Here is a 21,896-nt window from a genome sequence, read left to right as displayed (position 1 = left end):
TTCCCATGGTGAGTCATTCAGAAGGAGCCAACAACATGTAGATGTTTCCACCTCTGCTTTTTATGATGATGCTCTTGTATCAAAATCTTCAGCAGCTACAAAAAAGTTAAAGACGTCCCCCGTGTCTCCTGACCAGGAGGACTTTGTCCCTTTAGTCCCCATAAGGTTTGTGTGTGAACTGGTCCCCATAAAGATTTAAACACTTTAAACACATTATTTCACCACAAATATTTACACTAATCACTTTCTTTCCATTGAATTTATTGAAACTTGACTTCAGGTAAAAATTTTATTTATTTGTTTTTTTAATCAAAAAATAGTAGAATGTGTTTTTATCTCACTTTCTTTTTCATGTACTTCCTGTAATTATGTATGATGTGTTTATTATAATTATTAAGAATAAAAATCCTGGTTTAAGGCACTTCAGTGATGTGTGTTTGTGTTTGTGCTTGTACGCGTTTGTGCGTGTGTGTGTGTGTGTGTGTGTGTGTATTATAATCGCAACTGTCCATTGCATATGGAGTTAAAAATGTCCTCCGTCATGGGGACATAGGTCTTCTTCATGTCGTCTAGGAAGTACAGATTATCCTGGATGGTTTTGGGGTTAAATCCCTCCTCTGCCATTTTCACCTTCACCTGTTTGTAGGTGCCTGTGACATCCAGCATCTCCTGCAGGAGAGCAGAGAAACACAGAGTTACTGTTAACACCTCAAAGTTCAGCCGTATTCAGTCCCTGTGAACAAGCTGTTACTATGGAAACGATAACGTATCTGTCAGAGCTGCTGTAATAATCCAATCATATGATTGCTAACTAACATTCTAGCTAACATACTAGCTAGCTAGAATGTTAGCTAGTATGTTAGCTAGTATGTTAGCTAGTATGTTAGCTAGTATGTTAGCTAGTATGTTAGCTAGTATGTTAGCTCATGGTTTTGAAGCTGATGTTCAATTGAGTTAAAAAAAAAACTGACCAGAGCATTTAAAAGCATGTTACCAGTAAATGAGTATAAAACCAGAAGACGGTACATGTTTCAGTACCGATGTGATTAGTTGTCACGTGAGAGCGTTACCTGGATCCTAATGAAACGTGGCCTGGCGTATGCAGGCAGGTAGCTCTCAACGTGCCTGTATGCTACAGAGCTGTCGAAGCCCCGTCCCTCCTTCAGCTTAATAGCAGCCATTCCGATTCTGCCCTCTTGACCTTAAACACACACACACACACACACACACACACATACACACACACACACACACACACACGCTGGTGTGACTGAAGGCTGAAGACTCTCATAAAACCATAATCTCGTAACCAGCAGACAATAAACTTTCGAAACGGTTCACTGCTCCTATTGTTCTTGGTAACATCTACTGATTCCACCTGACTTCAGAAACACTTTGATTGCACAATAGATAAAGAACTTCTGGTTGAATCTGTTTTGCAACATGCCCAAAACACTAGAACAGGAGTGTCCAATCTCCTCCACAGAGGTCAGTGTGGATAAGATCAGACACATCTGCACTGGAACCTGAATGATATTAAATGGGAATTTTCTTGATCTCAAGTAGTTGATTTCATACCTGGAACTTTGACTCCATAGACATTTGCCTCTTCTATGAAATCCACCATAATTAAAATATCAGCCAGTTCGGTGGTAGCCACGTTCTCGCCCTTCCACCTGCCACACAGTAAACAGCCGTAAAACACACAAGACTTTAAGAATGTTCACAAACGAGTTTGGTTGTTTGGTGGACCAGCACCTGAACGTGTCTCCAATGCGGTCCTGGAAATAGATGAATCCTTCCTGGTCAACTTTCATCAGGTCTCCAGTGTTATAGTAGACATCTCCCTGCTCAAACACGTTCCTCAGCTTCTTTTTATCTGTTTGCTGTTTGTTGTTAGCATAGCCGTGAAACGGGGATGCTTTAGAGATCTTAGCCACCAGCAGGCCTGTTTCTCCTGCGCGCGCACACACACACACACACACACACACACACACACACACACACACACACACACACACAAATGACTACTCTGTGTTAGCAAACCACTCGGCAAAGAAAAAGTTGGCTACATACCAGTAGTCTTTGCAACAACACGGTTTGAACAGAATTGCTCTTTTGGAGGAGGTAACCATCCTAGTTTCAAAGGTCTTGCAAATTTCAGTGAACACCAGAAATCAGAAAAACCTTCACTGGCAGGTACAGTGAAGGGTTCAGCAGAGAGCACTTTACACTACTAGGAATTTGTTTTGGTTTCAGGTCCAAATGTACACACAGATACGTGTGTACACAGTTTTTAAATAAAGTAAAATAAATGTAATACTGTATAAGAACAGTGGCTTTGTGTACGATGTAAACGTGAAGGTTACTGTTTAAAAAGACATGAATTATACACACAATCTACAATCAAATAAATATTGTTGAGGTGCAAAGTCCTACCTGAAGGACTAAACACATCTAAATCCAATAATTGGTGGTAATCAGGAGCTGTTGGTTTGGAACCACGTACTTCAGCCCTACAGATATAATCCTACTGACCTCCTCAGGAAAATCCACTATGATCAACATCTCACCTGCTTCACTGTTAGAACAGCAGCAACACGCTACAAAACATGCAGTTACTGTTAGAGAGATGAGATGCTGAGATGCTGAGAGGCTTCAGAGACCAATGAACAAATAAACAAATCCTAACAACCTTTTAGTGTCACTTATGTTCCTAACTGATTTACTAAACTCATAACCTCCTGGGATGATGGACAAACAGATGTCCCGTTAAACACCTCAGTGAAGCACTGTCCCAGATGTGAGGGCTGCTGGTAGTCAGGTTTTTGGTAATACAATCCCATCACATTCTCATTCTCAGACCTGCCACTGGATCCTCGTGAGAGAAGGTCAGGGATTATCAGAGCTGCCAGGTTTTTCTAAAAAAAAACACCTAAAGTGCAGCTGAAAAGGAAGCTGTTTTTTTCTCAGCCTTTGTGTGAAGAAACTAGATCTCTGTAGTGCACATGCTTTTCTGATGTTTAAATATTATCCACTCTCAATCATTACAACCTATCCATCAGTCAAAGATCTGATCCTAACAGTAGGTTCCTCACAGATCTGATCCTAACAGTAGGGTTCCTTACAGATCTGATCCTAACAGTAGGTTGCTCACAGATCTGGGATCCTAACAGTAGGGTTCCTCACAAATCTGGGACTAACAGTAGGGTTCCTCACAGATCTAATCCAAACAGTAGGGTTCCTCACAGATCTAATCCAAACAGTAGTGTTCCTCACAGATCTGGGACTAACATTGGGGTTCCTCACAGATCTGATCCTAACAGTAGGGTTCCTCACAGATCTGATCCTAACAGTAGGGTTCCTCACAGATCTGGGACTAACATTGGGGTTCCTCACAGATCTGGGACTAACAGTAGGGTTCCTCACAGATCTGGGACTAACAGTAGTTCCTCACAGATCTGATCTGAACAGTAGGGTTCCTCACAGATCTGGGACTAACATTGGGGTTCCTCACAGATCTGATTCTAAAAGTAGGGTTCCTCACAGATCTGATCCTAACAGTAGGGTTCCTCACAGATCTGATCCTAACAGTAGGGTTCCTCACAGATCTGGGACTAACAGTAGGGTTCCTCACAGATCTGGGACTAACAGTAGGGTTCCTCACAGATCTGATCCTAACAGTAGGGTTTCTCACAGATTTGATCCTAACAGTAGGGTTCCTCACAGATCTGATCCTAACAGTAGGGTTCCTCACAGATCTGGGACTAACAGTAAGGTTCATTAGAAAGTATGGCTCTAACAGGGTTCTTCTTACTTACCAGTAGAAACCTCCACACAGAACCCTCGGGAGTCTTGCACCAGTTCTTCCGTCTCAGCATTGTATTTAATGAGAGCGTAACGTGTGAGTCTCTACACAGACACATCCATCAGATGCGTGAGAAGATCAACATTTATAATGAGAATGTTCTGGTTTTAGCTGATGGAGTCCTCACTGACCTTGATGATGGAGTTTTCCCGCCCGATGGCTCCGATCTTCCCCACGTAGTTGACAAACCCAATGTTCCCTTCTGTGGCTCCGTAACATTCGCAGATTCGCACGTCTCCAAACCGCTGCAGAAACTCCGTCCACGTGTCGGCACGTATACCGTTTCCCAGAGCCAGACGCACGTTGTGTGTGCGGTCACTGTCTGTCTACATGAGAAACACACACGTCTGAGGGGGTGTGTGTTAGTCTGGGTGTTGTGTTTAGAGCTGTGTGTTGTGTTGTGTTGTGTTACCTTCGGTGAGTTACAGAGGTAGCGCATGATCTCTCCGATGTACTGGATCACCGTCACGTTGTTCTTCCTGCAGTCATTCCAGAACTGAGACACTGAGAACTTCCTCCTCAACACCACTGTGATTCCTGAGCACACACACACACACACACACACATCATAACCCATGAAGTACAATATCATAACTTTAGTATGGTTTTTGTGTGTGTGTGTGTGTGTGTGTGTATGTGTGTGTGTGTGTGTGTTGTAGTGGGTCTGAGGGATGTACCCCGCTCTATTGCCCCAGACAGGCCCATAAGAAAGCCAGCGCTGTGGTACAGGGGCAAGTACAAGTAAAGGACATCATCAGAACAGATGCCAGACATGCTCTGTAGGAAGGAGGCCAACCAAACCCTCTCATGATTGATCACAGCTGCTTTTGGAAGACCTGAAACAAATACACACACACATGTACATGTACATGAACATCTGAAGAAACTTAGGATGTTCCTAATAGTTGTGTGTGTGTGTGTGTGTGTGTGTGTGTGTGTGTGTGTGTGTGTGTCCTACCAGTGGTCCCTGAGGTGTAGATGTAAATTGTGGGGTCTTCATAGTGATTTTGGATCGAAGTGAGCGTGGAAGTTGCTCGTCGCTCGCAGCATCGATTTTCTCACTCAGGTTTACGATTTCGTTATTAGGACAATTTTCTCCGAGCAGAAAGACACGCACTTCCTGCTGCTTCAATTCAGGAAGAACTTCCTCCACTGCTTCCTTCAAATCTGCACACAGCAAGCAGGAGAAGAGTTTTCTAGCGTTGGAGGAACCGTGATTTAACACGTATCGCTGTATTGAGCACAGACTGATCATCTCATTAATATTGATGAAACCCATGCGATAGCTCCTCCCCTTTTGTTGTTTGTAGATGAATTGATTTATTTTGGTCTCCATATTGTTTGCATTTATATATGAATGGAAAGACAATGACTTTTAAGAACACACACACACACACACACACACACACACACACACACACACACACACACACACACACAGTGCATAATCATGAATGACTCAAGTGTTATAATCCTCAGAAATAATTTATGAAGTAAGAATTTAATTGTAGCCCCTCCCCCAGACAGAACATAACTGCCCAGCTCCACCCTTTCTCCTTCTCTATGTCACTCATAGGGCACAAGGGTAAAAGATTGAGGTTTTACCCCACAGCAGCAGTACTGTTACACCTGCTCCTCTGATTTCATCCACAAACTGCTGGTCACTGACCTCCATTTTTATGAGGCATGTCACAATGTTTTTACAGCTGGACCATGGGGAAGATTTCACAAGAGTTCACCAGGTCATGAGTGGAAAATAACCAAAACATGCTGAAGTCACTTATAACCAATATAGTCATTAAATCGAGAGTTTCTCAAACCATCAGAGACCTTTCTCCTCAGACTCTGCCCAATCACAGACCTTTCTCCTCAGACTCTGCCCAATCACAGACCTTTCTCCTCAGACTCTGCCCAATCACAGACCTTTCTCCTCAGACTCTGCCCAATCACAGACCTTTCTCCTCAGACTCTGCCCAATCACAGACCTTTCTCCTCAGACTCTGACCCATTAGAGACCTTTCTCCTCAGACTCTGACCCATTAGAGACCTTTCTCCTCAGACTCTGCCCAATCACAGACCTTTCTCCTCAGACTCTGATCAATCACAGACCTTTCTCCTCAGACTCTGACCAATCACAGACCTTTCTCCTCAGACTCTGACCAATCACAGACCTTTCTCCTCAAACTCTGACCAATCACAGACCTTTCTCCTCAGACTCTGCCCAATCACAGACCTTTCTCCTCAGACTCTGACCCATCAGAGACTGTTAAAGAAGCAACAGCTGGATGTAGTATCATAATAATAATTTATAAATAAATTTGTATTTTTTATTTTAAATTATACTTTTTTGTCTTGAGAGCAGTTAAATGTTCCCTACGACTGCGTGCTCCTCTACTGTATTACATCAACAAATCAACATCACCACAAGGTTATGAAGTGTGTGTGTGTGTGTGTGTGTGTGTGTGTGTGTGTGTGTGTGTGTGTGTTAAGGGTCTTTAACTAGTCCGTGATTGTTTTCATAAAAACCCCCACAGGGAAACGCTGAACTGTGATCATCAACCTGCATATACACACACACACACACACACACACACACACACACACACACACACACACACACACACACACACACCTTATCATCACCTGCTTCAGGTTTATTAGGAGCTGGATCAGAAGAAGAAGAAGGCTTTTACCTGTCAGGACTTCACAGCACAGTGATATCCCAGTGAGGTTAGGAAGCTGTGGTCAGAGCGAAGGATCAGTTGTTACAGTGCCACTGGTTAGGGGCCTTGCTCAAGGGCCCAAAGAGTGGCAGCTTGGCAATACCAGGGCTTAAACCCCTGACCTTCAAATCAGTAACCCAGAGCCTTAACCACTAACACCATGAAACTCATAGCATGTGTTTCACAATTCACAACTTTCCCTCCACTCGAACTACGAGACCAAAACCTTCGTATTTTACACTCGAGTCTCATTTAGTGATCAGGTGAGAACCTCAACAATGATGAACTGGAATAAATGGACATTCAGTGTTGAGGATGATGATGAGGCTTCCTTCTGAGTCTGGTTCCTCTCAAGGTTTCTTCCTCATATCATCTCAGGAAGTTTTTCCATCACCACAGTCACCACTGACTCACACATCAGAGAGAAACTTATAATGTTAACTTATAGAAAGTTTTTATGTCATTTCTTTCTGTAAAACTGCTCAGAAGTGAAATATGATAAACATCATTTTCATGGAGATTCAGATGTTATTGTATCATTCAGAATGAAAGTGAAGAAGTATGAATTCAGCTTGTTGTTGTTCAAGAAAGTCGAGTCATAAAGCTTTTATTTCAACCATTTACACCAATTGCAGTACAGAGTGACATGAGACAACGTTGGTAACTCTGATGTACAACAACCACATACATACATACAACATCACACCACACAGAGCTCCATCACACGACACAGAGCTCCATCACACGACACAGAGCTCCATCACACCACACAGAGCTCCATCACACCACACAGAGCTCCATCACACCACACAGAGCTCCATCAAACCACACAGAGCTCCATCACACCACACAGAGCTCCATCACACCACACAGAGCTCCATCACACCACACAGAGCTCCATCACACCACACAGAGCTCCATCACACGACACTGAGCTACAACACACGACACAGAGCTCCATCACACCACACAGAGCTCCATCACACCACACAGAGCTCCATCACACCACACAGAGCTACAACACACGACACAGAGCTCCATCACACCACACAGAGCTCCATCACACCACACAGAGCTCCATCACACGACACAGAGCTCCATCACACCACAGAGCTCCATCACACCACAGAGCTCCATCACACCACACAGAGCTCCATCACACGACACTGAGCTACAACACACAACACAGAGCTCCATCACACCACAGAGCTCCATCACACCACACAGAGCTCCATCACATGACACGGAGTGAAGCACTAATGTAAGTGTCCTCACTGAGTGCAAAAGCAACCTTGTTGTTGTTGATGCTGTAGATGTTTCCCACAACTGGATTACAGTTAAATACCACAAGTATAAAAACTTCAAACAAGTAAAAACATTTTGCATGATCACATGACGGTGTGAGACAATATAGACAGTGTGAGAGTGTGAGACAGTGTGAGACAATATAGACAGTGTGAGAGTGTGAGACAGTGTGAGACAATACAGACAGTGTGAGACAGTGTGAGAGTGTGAGACAGTGTCAGATAATACAGACAGTGTGAGAGTGTGAGACAGTGTGAGAGTGTGAGACAGTGTGAGACAGTGTGAGAGTGTGAGACAGTGTGAGAGTGTGAGACAGTGTGAGACAGTGTGAGAGTGTGAGACAGTGTGAGAGTGTGAGACAGTGTGAGACAGTGTGAAAGTGTGAGACAGTGTGAGACAGTGTGAGACAGTGTGAGAGTGTGAGACAGTGTGAGAGTGTGAGACAGTGTGAAAGTGTGAGACAGTGTGAGACAGTGTGAGACAGATAAAGAGTTACTGTAGGACTTTGTAGAATATACAGCAGTAACAGTGTGTAACATCTACAGATCATGTGATGAGGGACAGTTCTGAGTGCAGCACTTATAGAGTTCTGTAGGACCTTCAGAAGGGAGGAGCTGAAAGATGTTCAGGGTGCGGAGGGTCAGTAGTGATTTTTTCTGCCCAGTTTCTGGTTCTTGTATAGTACAAGTCCTGGAGAGTGGGCAGGGGGGCACCAGTGATTTTTTCTGCTGTTTTAACTGTTTTCTGCAGTCTGTTTCTGTCCTGTTTTGTTGCTGCTCCAAACCAGATGGTGATTGAGGAGCACAGGACAGATTCAATGATGGCAGTGTAGAACTCCATCAACAGCTCCTGTGGCAGACTGTACTTCCTTAACTGGTGTAGAAGTACATCCTCTGCTGGGTCTTTTTGAGAATGGAGATTATGTTGGACTCCCATTTCAAGTCTTGGGAAATAGTAGAGCCCAGAAACTTGAAGTTCTCCACAGATGACGGGGAAGGGTGGTCTCCTGTTTGTGATATCTTACAGGCTTTTCCACAATGATGCAGCATCCCTAGCTGCTGTTCACAAAAACTGATGTAAGATGTCACAGTGTCGGTCAGTTGATCCAGACTGTCAGTTCCAGCATGAAAGACGCTCTAAAATCCCACGGTGAATAAAGAATCAGCAGGGATTCATTCACATGTAGAGATTTCTTCTTCATGACGGTTTATTGCGTGTGTAAAATATCCAGCCCGAGGCAGAACGTGTCATTTATTTAGCTTCTGCTATAGATCTCTAATTCTACTGAAGACCTTTGGGATGAATGTGAACACTGACTGGACCCCAGGAACCTCCTCACCTTGGGGCAGTGGTAGTCCAGTGGTTAAGGCTCTGGGTTACTGATCACAAGTTCAGCGGTTCGAACCCCAGCACAGCCAAGCTACCACTGTTGAGCCCTTGAGCAAGGCACTTAACCCTATCAGCTCCAGGGGCGCCGTACCATGGCTGACCCTGCGCTCTGACCCCAGCTTCCAGATGAGTTGGGGTATGCGAAAAAAACTAGAAATTTCCCCACTGTGGGACGAATAAAGGTTAAATTATTATTATTCTCTATCTGATTTTACTAACACACTTCTAGCTGACTAAATCTAGTGGAACATCTTCCCAGGAGAGTGGAGCTGATCGTAACAGCACATGTGCACACAATATGAAGCAAAAGAACAAATGGATCTGTTCATCTTTGTACTGAACGAGTTTCAGAAAGGAAAAACTTTCCATCGACAATATTAATTATTAACTTAAATTATATTATTTATTGTTCTGCACTGCACTGCACTGCACTGGAGTGTGAACAGATGTTTCTTTAAAAAGGAGGAAAGGTTACAGAGATGTTTCAGGTTCTTCACATGCAAGAACCTGCCAAGAACCTGAGAGTCTCTGAGTACAGGGTTCTTCTGTATAAACTTTTCAAAATGAAAGATGAAAAAAAGAATGATTAATTACTGTGAATGTAAAATAAATAATAATAATAATAATAATAATAATAATAATCATTCTTCTTTTATTATTATTATTATTATTATTATTATTATTATTATTATTATTATTATAACCACACTATCTCCTGCCCCGGAGGTTGTTGCTCCTGCCCTGAGCACATGTAGAAGTATGTCTGGGAGATATGAGTGTTAGGGGTTGGGGTAGCAGTACCTGCCCCAGCGATGAGGGTTTTTGCCCCGCAGCAGGTGAAGCAGTGGAGCAGGGACCTGGAGCGGATGTTGGAGTTGAGGAGCGCAGCGGTGCAGCCCAGTTTGAAGAGTCCGAGAGAAACCCAGATGAAGTTCGGTTCATTCCCGAGGAACAAAGCCACAGTGTCTCCTTGCTGCAGCTCGGTGTGATGGAGCAGAGCCCTGGCTGCTTTACTGCTCAGTCTGTCCGCCTCGCTGTAGGTGTAGGAGCGACCTTCAAACACCACGAACTTCTTCTCGGGGTGGTTCTTCACCGCATCTAAGAAGCGATCCAGGATGGTGTAGCACGGAGTGGAGCTGCGGAACTTCCTCATCCTCATGGCCAAACGGACCCCCTTCAGGAAAAACAACACATCGTGGACAAAATACGGGAAGCGGAGATGAAGAAGGAGAAGAACGAGGAGCAGAGCAGCGAGCGCAGTGTACAGCAGAGCCATGGTGAGGAGAAGTGAACCAGACTCTCCAACCGGAGGACGGATTTACTCTGGAAGATCAGATATGCTGATTAGTATCCAATGGGGAGGAGATGCAACAACCAGGCAACTTCTCACAGCATTCGTGGGGCACCAAATTATGGAAAGCCGAAAGGTCCATAACCTGCAGAAACCTGTTTCAGGAATTTCTCAAAGAATACACACGCCAGGTCGCGCGCACACACACACACACACACACACACACACACACACACACACAGTGAAAGTAACTTTGCTTCACACACACTTTATTTATGAAGGAAGGAAGTTGTTTATCCAGGATTAGAAAGTTCAGTGGAGGAAGATGAAAGACTGCTGAATGAAAGATGTTCCTCTGACTGTACAGAGGAGAGGAAGACATGAGCAGATAAGAGAAGACATGGGTGAGAGAAGAACCCTCTGATCAACCAGACCATGAAATCCACTGAGAGGCAACACTGCTTCAGGTCACTCTGAACATCTGATGTGCTGGAAGTGTAGGAACTACACAGTATATAGCAGGAGGTTAATGTTCTGCAGAGGTTTTGTAGTGAAGGAGACTTACCCCTGTAAGAAGGTGTTGGGTAATGATCTCACTCTGGTGAACATGTGAGTGGTTTTATCTCTTGAATATTCACTTTGACTTGGTTAAGAGACACTTCTTATTTAAAAATCACTTGAGAAGAAGAATCAGACCTGAAGTTGATGATGGTTAATGAGACATGGTGTTAGATAATATACGCACTAACACGTCACGTCACGTCTCTACGAATGAATAATCAGGGATCTCAACGTTCCTGACGTACGTGAAAAATGTAAACCTCCACCCTGTAACCTCAGTCATATGTTTGCCCTCTGCCCCAAACTGCAGAAGTTTAGGAACTTGTTCTTTAACATGGTCTCTGAAGTTCTTAAAATCAAATGAGACGTCTGGCCTTTAAATGGCATTTTTGGTGTTCCATCTCAGCGTCTACCTCCAACCCCATAATCAAGCTGATGTTGTCACATGTGCATCTTCTCCTGCTCCGTGTAGAAGACTGTGATCTGGAGCTCCCCAGGTCCTCCTTCTGTATCAGTGTGGATTAAAGGTTTAATCTTCTTCTTAAAGCACCAGATGCAGGAGGAAGACTTTTTATTTTATTACCTACTCAGATGATGTACGTCTCCTGGAGGGAGTTTAAAGGAAGGAATCTTTTTCTTGTAGTTTTTGTATTATTATTTCTTTAATTTCTTGTTTTCCCCTTTTTTATGTAGTTTTTTCTTTTCTTTTCCTCTTTTACTTGTGTAGTTGAATCCTTTGTTCTGGTTTGGGGTTGTTGTGTTGGGAGGGATGGAATTGTTATAAAATGTAAAAGTGCAATTTTTGAATAAAAATACTGTCCTGCTGTATCTTTTGGTCATTTTTGGAAATAGTGGTAGAACGTGTCCAGAACGTGTCCAGAACGTGTCTTTCTGGTCCCATCAGTGTTTTTTACGGGTTTCTCTCAGCATGTTTGGCTGAGCAGAGATCCTTTACACGGTATGTTGCTTTTCCACATCTTAAACTTTACGTCTGTTCTGGAAACGTGTTCAATCAGTTTTCTTTTCAGGCTTCTTTGTCTTTTTGGATGAATCCTGACTGTATCTCTCTTTTCTACAGCCTCTTGTACAGTCTGACCATAGCTATGGATTTCTACAATGTCAGGTTTTGCATGCTGTTGCAGACTTTCTGACAATTTTGTGTCTTTTAATCCGACAACAATCGTGTCTCTGAAAAGTTAATATGAAAATATTTCAGAGTTCCAGAAGCGCAGAGTTCTGATAATGAATATTGTTCTATGTTAAAATCATTAACTGCTTCAGCCGGCTCTGTTTTACTGGAGTTAAACTTTGCTCTCTCGTACATCACCCTATCTGCCCTAATTAGTTGTGTCAAGTCTAAGCTCTTTAGGGTGGGGCGTCGGGTTTATTAACTTGGGGTCTCTCGACTATAGAAATTAGAACACTCTGATAACTAAACTCTAAAATACACAATAAAGAAACATTCGTAAAAAAAAAAGTTTTGTATTTATTTCTTTTTGTGCCATATAAAATATATTGAGATATGAATTATAGAATATATATATTTATATATTTAAGTAATGAAGTTGACATGTATAATAATATATAGGTATGAATAACAATAGTCAATATATGCACATATTTTTAGTAAAAGAAACATAACTAGTAAGAGGGTTACACCACATTTGTTTTCCCTGTAAAATATTCTTTACATTTGTTCTGCACAGTTCCATAGTTATCCTGCTCGTCTGTAAACATGTCCAATCCACACAAATATCATCAGATTCGTCTCCCATACAATAAATCACCAAAAAGAAAACTAGAAAAAGGAGTAGAAAGTACAGATATTTGTGTACAAATGTAATGAGTGAAAGTAAAAAGTTACTTATATTAAATAATAAAATGTAACTCATGATGATGAAAAAGTAAACGACAAAAACAGAAATAAAGTGTTTGTACTTCATCACTTCCACCTCAGTGAATATCTAACTTGTTAATGCTGGACCCTGAGGTTCAAGAGTAGATAAATCCCCACACACACACACACACACAGTGCTGTAAAGAAGTAGGTTCTTTGCCCTCGCTCTTGCATAACTGTGTTTGCTGACTCTTAACTGTCATCATGGAGACTTTGTCTGCTGTTCTTGCAGTTGTGGGTTTGATGTTCATGGTGTATTTTTATGTGAAGTTTCCATACTTCCTGCACGACTGCGCGTTCGCAGTGAGATCATTAAGGACCAGGACGAGGCGCATGAGGTTCCGGAGGAGAGTTCCGCTCTACACCGTGCTGGACTGCTTCCTGGATGCAGTGCACAGACACCCACACAAAGCCTTCATCGTGTTCGAGGATGACGTCTACACGTACCTGCAGGTGGACCACTGGAGCAACAGGGCAGCACATGCGGTGCTTAAACACGCGGACCTGCACGAGGGAGACACCATCGCACTACTCCTGGGCAATGAACCCTACTTCGTCTTCCTCTGGCTTGGACTGATGAAGATTGGGTGCAACATGTCTCTGCTCAACACCAACATTCAGGGCAGATCTTTACTGCACTGCTTTTTGTGCTGTGAGGCGAAAGTGCTGATTGCTGGGGCAGGTAATACACACCGGGGGTGGGGCAGGAGGGGCAGGGTGGAGGGGTTACATCCATAATTAGTGTTTTTTTCTTGGTATATCACCTTTATTACCCATAATGCACTTAATGTGTCACGGATGCATGTGTAGTTTTAATCAGTTAATAATCTCACCACTGATTGGTTGATTAGATACCAGACCAACAAGTGCACATTTCAAATATTTGTTCTATCTACTCTGTAGTGGTTCTGCAGTTGAACTCCACGCCGATGTTCATGCAAAACTCACACTTAACCTCCAGCCCAGCTTTCAATACTGCCTTCACCCAACACGTGTTCAGTGGAGAGCAACCTTCCTCCTTCCAAAACATATTCCATAGTGAGCAAGGGTTTCCTTCCTTACGAGAAAAAGATGGAAACTTCTAAAAGTTTCAAGATGGTTCCGGCAAAATTCATCACCCTGTCTTCTTGATCAATATGTTTCCCTCGCACCAGGAAGGCTATCAACTTTTACAAAAGGCTTGTCTGCAGAACCTTGTGGACTGGAAATGGTCCAGTCTTGAGGAGCTTGACAGTCTTCTGACACTGTTCTTCTGATTTATCATCACAAACTCAGAAACATTCTGTCAGGTTTTCATTTCACCATCTGCATCTCTGTAATCAGCAGGATCTGAAATACTCAGGATGGTCTACTAGATCTTTATTTTTCCAAGAAGGTTATCAACTTTACAAGAAGGCTGCAAAACCTGGTTGACTGAAAGGGGTTGAGCCTTAAGAAGCTTGAGAAGACTCATTCCTCTGGTTTGTCATCCCAGTCCTGCTGGAGATATCAGCCAGGCCTCTCACACTCAGTGTTACACTGTGAAGACCATCATCATACTCATCATCATTGTTCCAACCAGTTCCACACTATTCAGATTAGATTCTTGATCTTCAACTGCTTCATGTAGACTCTCCACTGTGTCCCACAAACTCAGTCCCAGTTTCTCTTCTGTTCTTCTTATATTCCAGTTCTCTCAGTGAGGTCATTCCCTCACAATCTTATCAAACAGTTGCGATGTAAATGATTCTGAGATCATCTTCCCATCTCCTGCTTCTGACACTCATGTGTCTTCACAGATACCACCATATCTTGTCATGGAAAACAGCTCATAACGTGAAACTAAATCTTAGCAACCCTGGGATTCTGTACTCATTTGGAAGCACATCTTCTATATCATGATCTCCTTGAGGAGCTCATGAACAACCAACAATGCTTATTGTGTCACACTACTAACACAATTTGATGAGGAAGAATGATGTGGTCTTCTATTTTCATGAAGGATTCTTGAGATTTGACCATGATGTTTTCTTGAGATTGGACTAGAGCAACTTAGCAGGTCTGACTCTACACCTGTACAGTCCTGCATCAGACTAAAGAGCTCTCCTAAGACAAATATTTGTAGACACCTGATCATAAGATTGGTATGTCCTTCTTTTTGTACAGGCCTCCATTCGCTGTTATAATAAGCTCCACTCTTGTGGGAAGATGTTCTACTAGATTTTGTGGAGGAGGTCTGGGGTGCAGTCAGCATTCACATTCCTCCAATAGGGTTGAGTCTCTACAGCAGGAGATCTTCCACTCCAACCCATGTAAAGCAGATATTCCTGGAGCTGCTTTGTGCACAGGGGCTTCGTCCTCGTCAGGTTTGGGTCTCCTAGTTCAAGTGAAGGGAAAATTTCATCCTATACAATTGTGTCTCCAAAAAGTTTGCGTTTGTCTGCATCTCAGTCAGATGTTTGAGGTTTGTGATGTCACTGCTGGTGTGTTGTTCCAGAGTATCGCAGCACAGTGTGTGAGGTGCTGCCCGAGTTGCGTGAACGTGGTGTGCATGTTTTCCTCTTGTGCGATAATTGTGACGTGGATGGACTTCAGGCTCTGAAAGACAAGATAGACAGCAGTGATGACGGACCTGTGAGTCACACGCTGAGAGCGAACATCAACATGAGAAGCCCTGTTGCATACATCTACACATCAGGAACTACAGGTACACAACTACACACTGATACGCACAAGCGCAGAGCAACATCTAAAGTGTGTGTGTGTGTGTGTGTGTAGGTCTCCCTAAAGCAGGTGTTGTACTTCATGAACGAATATGGGGTGGCACTTTCTTCCAGTACCTGTTTGACGTCAAACATGATGATGTCATCTATATCCCCCTCCCCCTTTACCATGCTGCAGGACTGATCATTGGCCTGAATGGGGCGATAGAGAGGGGTAAGACTCAACTAATTCCTATAAACTCCTCTGTAATACATTTTGAAAATTTCCTAAATGTATTTTTTTGCTGTAAATGTTGCCTCTGTGTGTGTGTGTGTGTGTGTGTGTGTGTGTGTGTGTGTGTGGTCAGGTATAACTGTAGTGTTGAGGAGGAAGTTCTCAGTGTCTCAGTTCTGGAACGACTGCAGGAAGCATAACGTGACGGTGATCCAGTACATCGGCGAGATCATGCGCTACCTCTGTAACGCACCCAAGGTAACACAACTAAACACACACCAATCAGACAAAACATTAAACACACAGACATGAACAAATAGGGCTCATTATCTCGTTACCATGGCACCTGTCAAAGGGGTGGGATTTATTAGTCAGCAGGTGAACGGTCTCTAAGTTTTTGTGTTGGAAGCAGGAAAAATGTGTAAGAGTGTAAGGATCTGTGCAATCAGACTGTAATGTCTGGGTCAAGGACGTCCAATCTCTTTCACAAAAGGCCAGTGTGGGTGCAGCTTTTCATTCCAACCAATCAAATTCACACCTGATAGTCAGTGAAAATCATTCAATGTAAACAATTTGCTGTGGATTCGATTGATTGGAATGAAAACCTGCACCCACACAAGCCCTTTGTGGAAGAGATTGGACACCTGAGTTTGATAGTCACCCTGGTGAGACGTACTGAATAAACAAGTCTGAGCCATGGAGGCTCCACATCATAACTTACAGGATCAGAAACCACACCTTCAGAGCACATGTGGAGTCCAGGCAGGGATGAGTTGGAGCTGTTCTGGAGGAACGAGGAGGATCTACACAATATAGGCAGGTGGTTTTAATGTTCTAGCTGATTGGGGTGTACAACCAAAACCATGCAGGCCAGTTACAAACCAGATACGTCATCATAGAACACCTTTCACACATGATGACTGCCAGGATGAAGGTAGTAAGGCTTTATGATTGGGAATGGAGTGTAGGTAGGTTTGGTCTTGGAGAACAAGATCTGCTCTATGAGACATGTTTAAGCATAGAGATGTGAAGAACCTCTGATAGCTCCTGCTATGAAAGGTGGAGTAACAGAAACCTCCCGTAGAGAGAGAGAGAGATTTAATTAGAAAACGAAGAGGTACTTAGATGGTGCAAAAACTCACCAGATGGATGATTTTGTAAACCAGGAACTATTTTATCCCAACACTAATTGTGTGTTCAGGTGTTTTTTTGTACTTGTGTATGCTTCTCAGAGAGAGACGGACCGGCAGCACAAGGTGCGAATGGCCATCGGAAACGGACTTCGCGCCGACGTCTGGCAGGAATTCCAGCACAGGTTCGGTGTGAAGAACATCCGAGAGTTTTACGGTGCCTCAGATGGGAACACTGCCTTCTTGAACTACACGGGGAAAGTGGGAGCTGCAGGGAAAGTCAACTTTCTGCAGAAGGTGTGTGATGGATAGAGAATAAAAATCCAGAATAATCAAACAAAACGAGCAAAGAAAATAGAGCTCTTTTAGATTCCTACAAACAAACACTGAGTGTATGTGACACGTTCGGGACACCTGACCATTAGATTAGTTTGTGCTTCTATTTGTAACCACGTTTCAATAAAAAGCTCCACTCTTCTGGGAAGATGTTCCACTAGATGTTGTGGAGATACATTCAGCTATGGGGTTTTAGTAAAGTCAAGTAGTGATGGAGGTGAGAAGGTGAGGAGGTTCCTGGGGTGCAGTCAGTGTTCACATTCATCCCAAAGGTGTTCAATGGGGTTGGAACTCTATAGCAGGAGATCTTCCACTCCAACCCATGAAAAGCGGATCTTCATGGAGCTGGCTTTGTGTACAGGAGCAGTTTCATGCTTGAACATGTTTAAGTCTCCTAAATCGAGTGAGAATTTCATGCTCCTGCATCCAAAGACGTCCCACACACTTGTGTCTTCTACCTTAACAGTTTGGGGAAGAAGCAAATCTGAGTGGAAATGTCAGCAGATACTATTGAAGCAAATACTTTTTTACAGTATAAATTTGATTAATCATTAAATTAAATGATTCATTACGGTAACTTTGGGTTAAATGCTGTACAATTGTGTCTGTGCAGAAATTCTCTCCTCATGCACTGATTCAGTACGACACTGACATCCAGGAGCTGGTGAGGAACAGCAGGGGGCGCTGTGTCCCTGTGCCTACAGGTGAGATGGAGGACACATTACACACCATAAACACACTCATCCTTTAACACTGTGTACTCATATGAATGAGTTGTAAAAACAGAGACTGTAGAAGATGATATGGTTATGGTTATGGGTCATCATTTCTTCAGACAGTGGAAGAGAAGATCCAGGAGAGACTGAAGCTCTGCTGCTAGAGGAATCAGGAGCTTAAACAGAAGAGTGAAATGAGAGAGACTAGAACAGAATAATAAGGGAAACGAGCAGAAATCCTATTTTATACATTATAATGAATCATTTCTGTGGTTTTGTGATTATAACAGCAATTCCTCAAAAAATGATTACATGCAGGTGAAACTGGGCTCCTGGTGTGTAAGATCACCAAGATCACCCCGTTTGAGGGATACGCAGGAGATCCACAACAAACCGAGAAGAAGAAGCTGCATAATGTGTTTGAGGAAGGAGATGTTTATCTCAACAGTGGAGACTTAATGAGGATGGACCACCAGGGTTTCATCTACTTCCAGGATCGAGTTGGAGATACTTTCAGGTGAAAACAAAAGAAAGATTCCTCCCAATCCATTACATCATAACTATAACGCCACAGAAAAACTCAGGTGTTTGGTTGTGACGTGTTTGGGGTTTTGTGCTGCAGGTGGAAAGGAGAGAACGTGGCCACCACTGAAGTAGCTGATGTTATTTCAGAGCTGGATTTTGTTGGAGATGTGAACGTGTATGGTGTCAAAGTTTCAGGTACAAACATCAACCATTAAATTCCATTTCATTCCATTCTTAATATACAGTCATATTAACTTCACAGCTGTGTGTGTGTGTGTGTGTGTGTGTGTGTGTGTGTGTGTGTGTGTGTGTGTGTGTGTGTTAAAGGTCATGAAGGGCGTGTTGGAATGGCGGCACTGACACTGCAGGACAAGCAACAGTTTGACTGCAAAAAAGCTTTCAATCACGTCACCAGGTTCCTGCCTGCGTACGCCCGACCTCGCTTCATACGCATCCTGGTACACACACACACACACACACACACACACACACACACACACACACACTTCACTTCACTACCTTTATCATGGTAATGATACTGTAGCTGATTTACACTTCATATGTACGTAGAATTTCAGTGTGGCTAGTTACAGAGTTAGCATGCTAGCTGCTACACACCAGTGACCAGTGTCTTCATTACAGTAACTGCACTGCTGAACTTGATGTTGTTGTTGTTGTTGTTGATGTTGTTCCAGAGGAGCATGGAGCTCACTGGGACGTTTAAGCAGGTGAAAATGTCTCTAATGAAGGATGGATTTGATCCTGAGAGAGTGACTCCGCCCATCTACTTCCTGCAAGAGAGCAGCGAGAGCTACATCCCATTTACACCCACACACTATCACGCCATCATTTCAGGAGAGATCTGCTTTTGAACACACACACACACACACACACACACACACACACACACACACACACACACACACACACACCTACCTCCATCACTAGGTCACGCCTCCCCCACTACGATAGACACAAAGGCCACCAGATCACTAATTCACAAACACCTCATAATATCTAGTGCATTAAAATCCAGCTTACTGTGTGATTCTGATTTTTTAAATAAGAGCATTGTGAGTGATTTTTCATTTCACTTGAATAAATTGATCAAAATCACAGTTTTCTTTCTTGATTTCTGAAAAAAAGTCTAACATTTTTGTGAAGTAGGAAACTGAGTGTAGCAATAAAGATGTAAAAAAAGGAAACTGGCATTTTGAATGAAAAATGATGATGAAGATGAAGGCAAAGTTTTTTGTTCCAAAGTTTTCCAGGTGTGGGGAGGGGTCAGAATGTGGGGCGGGGTCAGAATGTGGGGGGCAGGGTCAGGAGTAGGCGGGGTCAAAATGTGGGGTGGGGTCAGGGTAGGGGACGCGGGGTCAAAATGTAGGCGTGGTCAGAATGTAGGCGGGGTCCGAATGTAGGCGGGGTCAGATTAGTGCAGAATGAACCCACACAGCTGCTGCTCTGAGGGATATATTTAGATCACAGCTCAATCACATGATTCTGTAACGGGAGCAGATCAGTTACAGCCTCAAAACCTGCACGTACACACGCTCATTTACACACACACACACACACACACACACACACACACACACATACACACACACACACTTATTCACTTATACTCACACACACACACACACACACTTATTCACTCACACACACACACACACTTATTCACTCACACACACACACACACACACACACACACACACACACACACACACACACACACACTTATTCACTCACAATCACACACACACACACACACACACACACACACACACACACACTTATTCACTCACACACACACACACACACACACTCACACACACACACACACACACACTTATTCACTCACACACACACACACACACACACACACACACACACACTCACACACACACACTCACACACACACACACACACACACACACACACACACACACACTCACACACACACACACACACACACACACACACACACACACACACACACACACACACACAATGAGTGAAAGTGTAGAAAGAGAAAGGACACATGGTGTAAAGCTTGTTCACCAGGTTCAGTGTTGCAGTGTGTGTGTGTGTGTGTGTGTGTGTGTGTTTCTGTGTGAGTGGGCGTGTGTGTGTTTATGCCATTATTGGCTTTAAATGTCAAAATGTTAAATGTAGCGCTGCTGTGTTGTGTTGTGTTGTGTTGTGTTGTGTTGTGTTGTGTTGTGTTGTGTTGTAAGTTTAGTGTTGATCAGTGGGAATGGAAGTGACCTGATCATGGGAAGGTTGTAAGCTCTAATCCCAGCCTCCTGTGTTGGATTCATGAGCAGACCCTTACACACGATTGTTAGCATAAATATGTTTCAAGCTAATAACACTAATGCTAAGCATCAAGCAAGGACGTACCTGTTGAACACTGTTAGCATAACCTTCCAGGTGGGATGAGATTAGCCGTATCAGTGAGACGTTTCTGAACTGGGGGGAGGGGAGGAGACAGGCGTGAACACTATCAGAACACTTCAGCATTAGCATATGGATTCTTTACGTGCTTTAGTGCATGTTAGCAGGTGTGTGTTTGTGCCGACTCAGCACACAGAGACAAAATATCGAGTCTTCACCCAGTAAACAAACCAAAGGCTGCTGATAAACTCATCAACACGTTGTGTGTGTGTGAACTCTGCACCTCTGGTGACATGAACATACACACACACACACACACACACACACACACACACACACACACACACACACACAAGTGTCATATCATGAACAAAAGTCAAATGTCCCCTATCTAAATGCACTTGTAAACGAGGTAGTGCTCACAGGATCTATAGTGCACTAAACAATGTCCCTTCCCATCACATGCACTCGGTCGAGACTCAGGGTTCCTGTAACTTCCACTCAAGAGTCACTGATTCAATTCTGCATGTTCACCTATTTGATTCAGATTCAGGAAATCAGTAAAATGTTGGAAAAAACTTTATCCAGCTGCAAAGAATTTCACATTGACTGCTTCATCTGTCTTCACCTTCACCTTCACCTTCCTTTATTTGTCTTCACCTTCACCTTCCTTCATCTGTCTTCACCTTCACCTTCCTTCATCTGTCTTCACCTTCACCATCACCTTCCTTCATCTGTCTTCACCTTCACCTTCACCTCCCTTCATCTGTCTTCGCCTTCACCTTCACCTTCCTTCATCTGTCTTCACCTTCACCTTCCTTCATCTGTCTTCACCTTCA

The 21,896-nt window shown here is 43.3% G+C and overlaps 2 protein-coding genes across 2 annotated transcripts; one reads left to right on the top strand and one right to left on the bottom strand.

The window, feature by feature from the left end:
- Positions 1-244: 244 nt before the first annotated feature.
- LOC124395442 (very long-chain acyl-CoA synthetase-like) lies at positions 245-10,759 on the bottom strand. The gene is given in 11 exon segments (XM_046863913.1): positions 245-669; positions 1,071-1,201; positions 1,579-1,676; positions 1,759-1,957; positions 3,822-3,912; positions 4,000-4,194; positions 4,281-4,405; positions 4,546-4,704; positions 4,827-4,856; positions 4,859-5,035; positions 10,087-10,759. Coding segments are annotated over 11 exon segments (1,857 nt in total). The 5' UTR covers positions 10,562-10,759; the 3' UTR covers positions 245-492.
- A 2,399-nt stretch (positions 10,760-13,158) lies between these two features.
- Positions 13,159-19,773, top strand: LOC124395441 (very long-chain acyl-CoA synthetase-like). Its single transcript, XM_046863911.1, has 10 exons — positions 13,159-13,716; positions 15,511-15,720; positions 15,792-15,950; positions 16,084-16,208; positions 17,183-17,377; positions 18,030-18,120; positions 18,451-18,649; positions 18,755-18,852; positions 18,985-19,115; positions 19,353-19,773. The coding sequence occupies exons 1-10, from the start codon at positions 13,239-13,241 to the stop codon at positions 19,527-19,529; spliced, it is 1,863 nt and encodes a 620-aa protein (XP_046719867.1). The 5' UTR covers positions 13,159-13,238; the 3' UTR covers positions 19,530-19,773.
- Positions 19,774-21,896: the final 2,123 nt, after the last annotated feature.

This window comes from Silurus meridionalis, chromosome 13 (genome assembly GCF_014805685.1).
Source record: "Silurus meridionalis isolate SWU-2019-XX chromosome 13, ASM1480568v1, whole genome shotgun sequence".
NCBI lineage: Eukaryota > Metazoa > Chordata > Actinopteri > Siluriformes > Siluridae > Silurus > Silurus meridionalis.
This window is presented reverse-complemented; position numbering and strand designations above follow the sequence as displayed.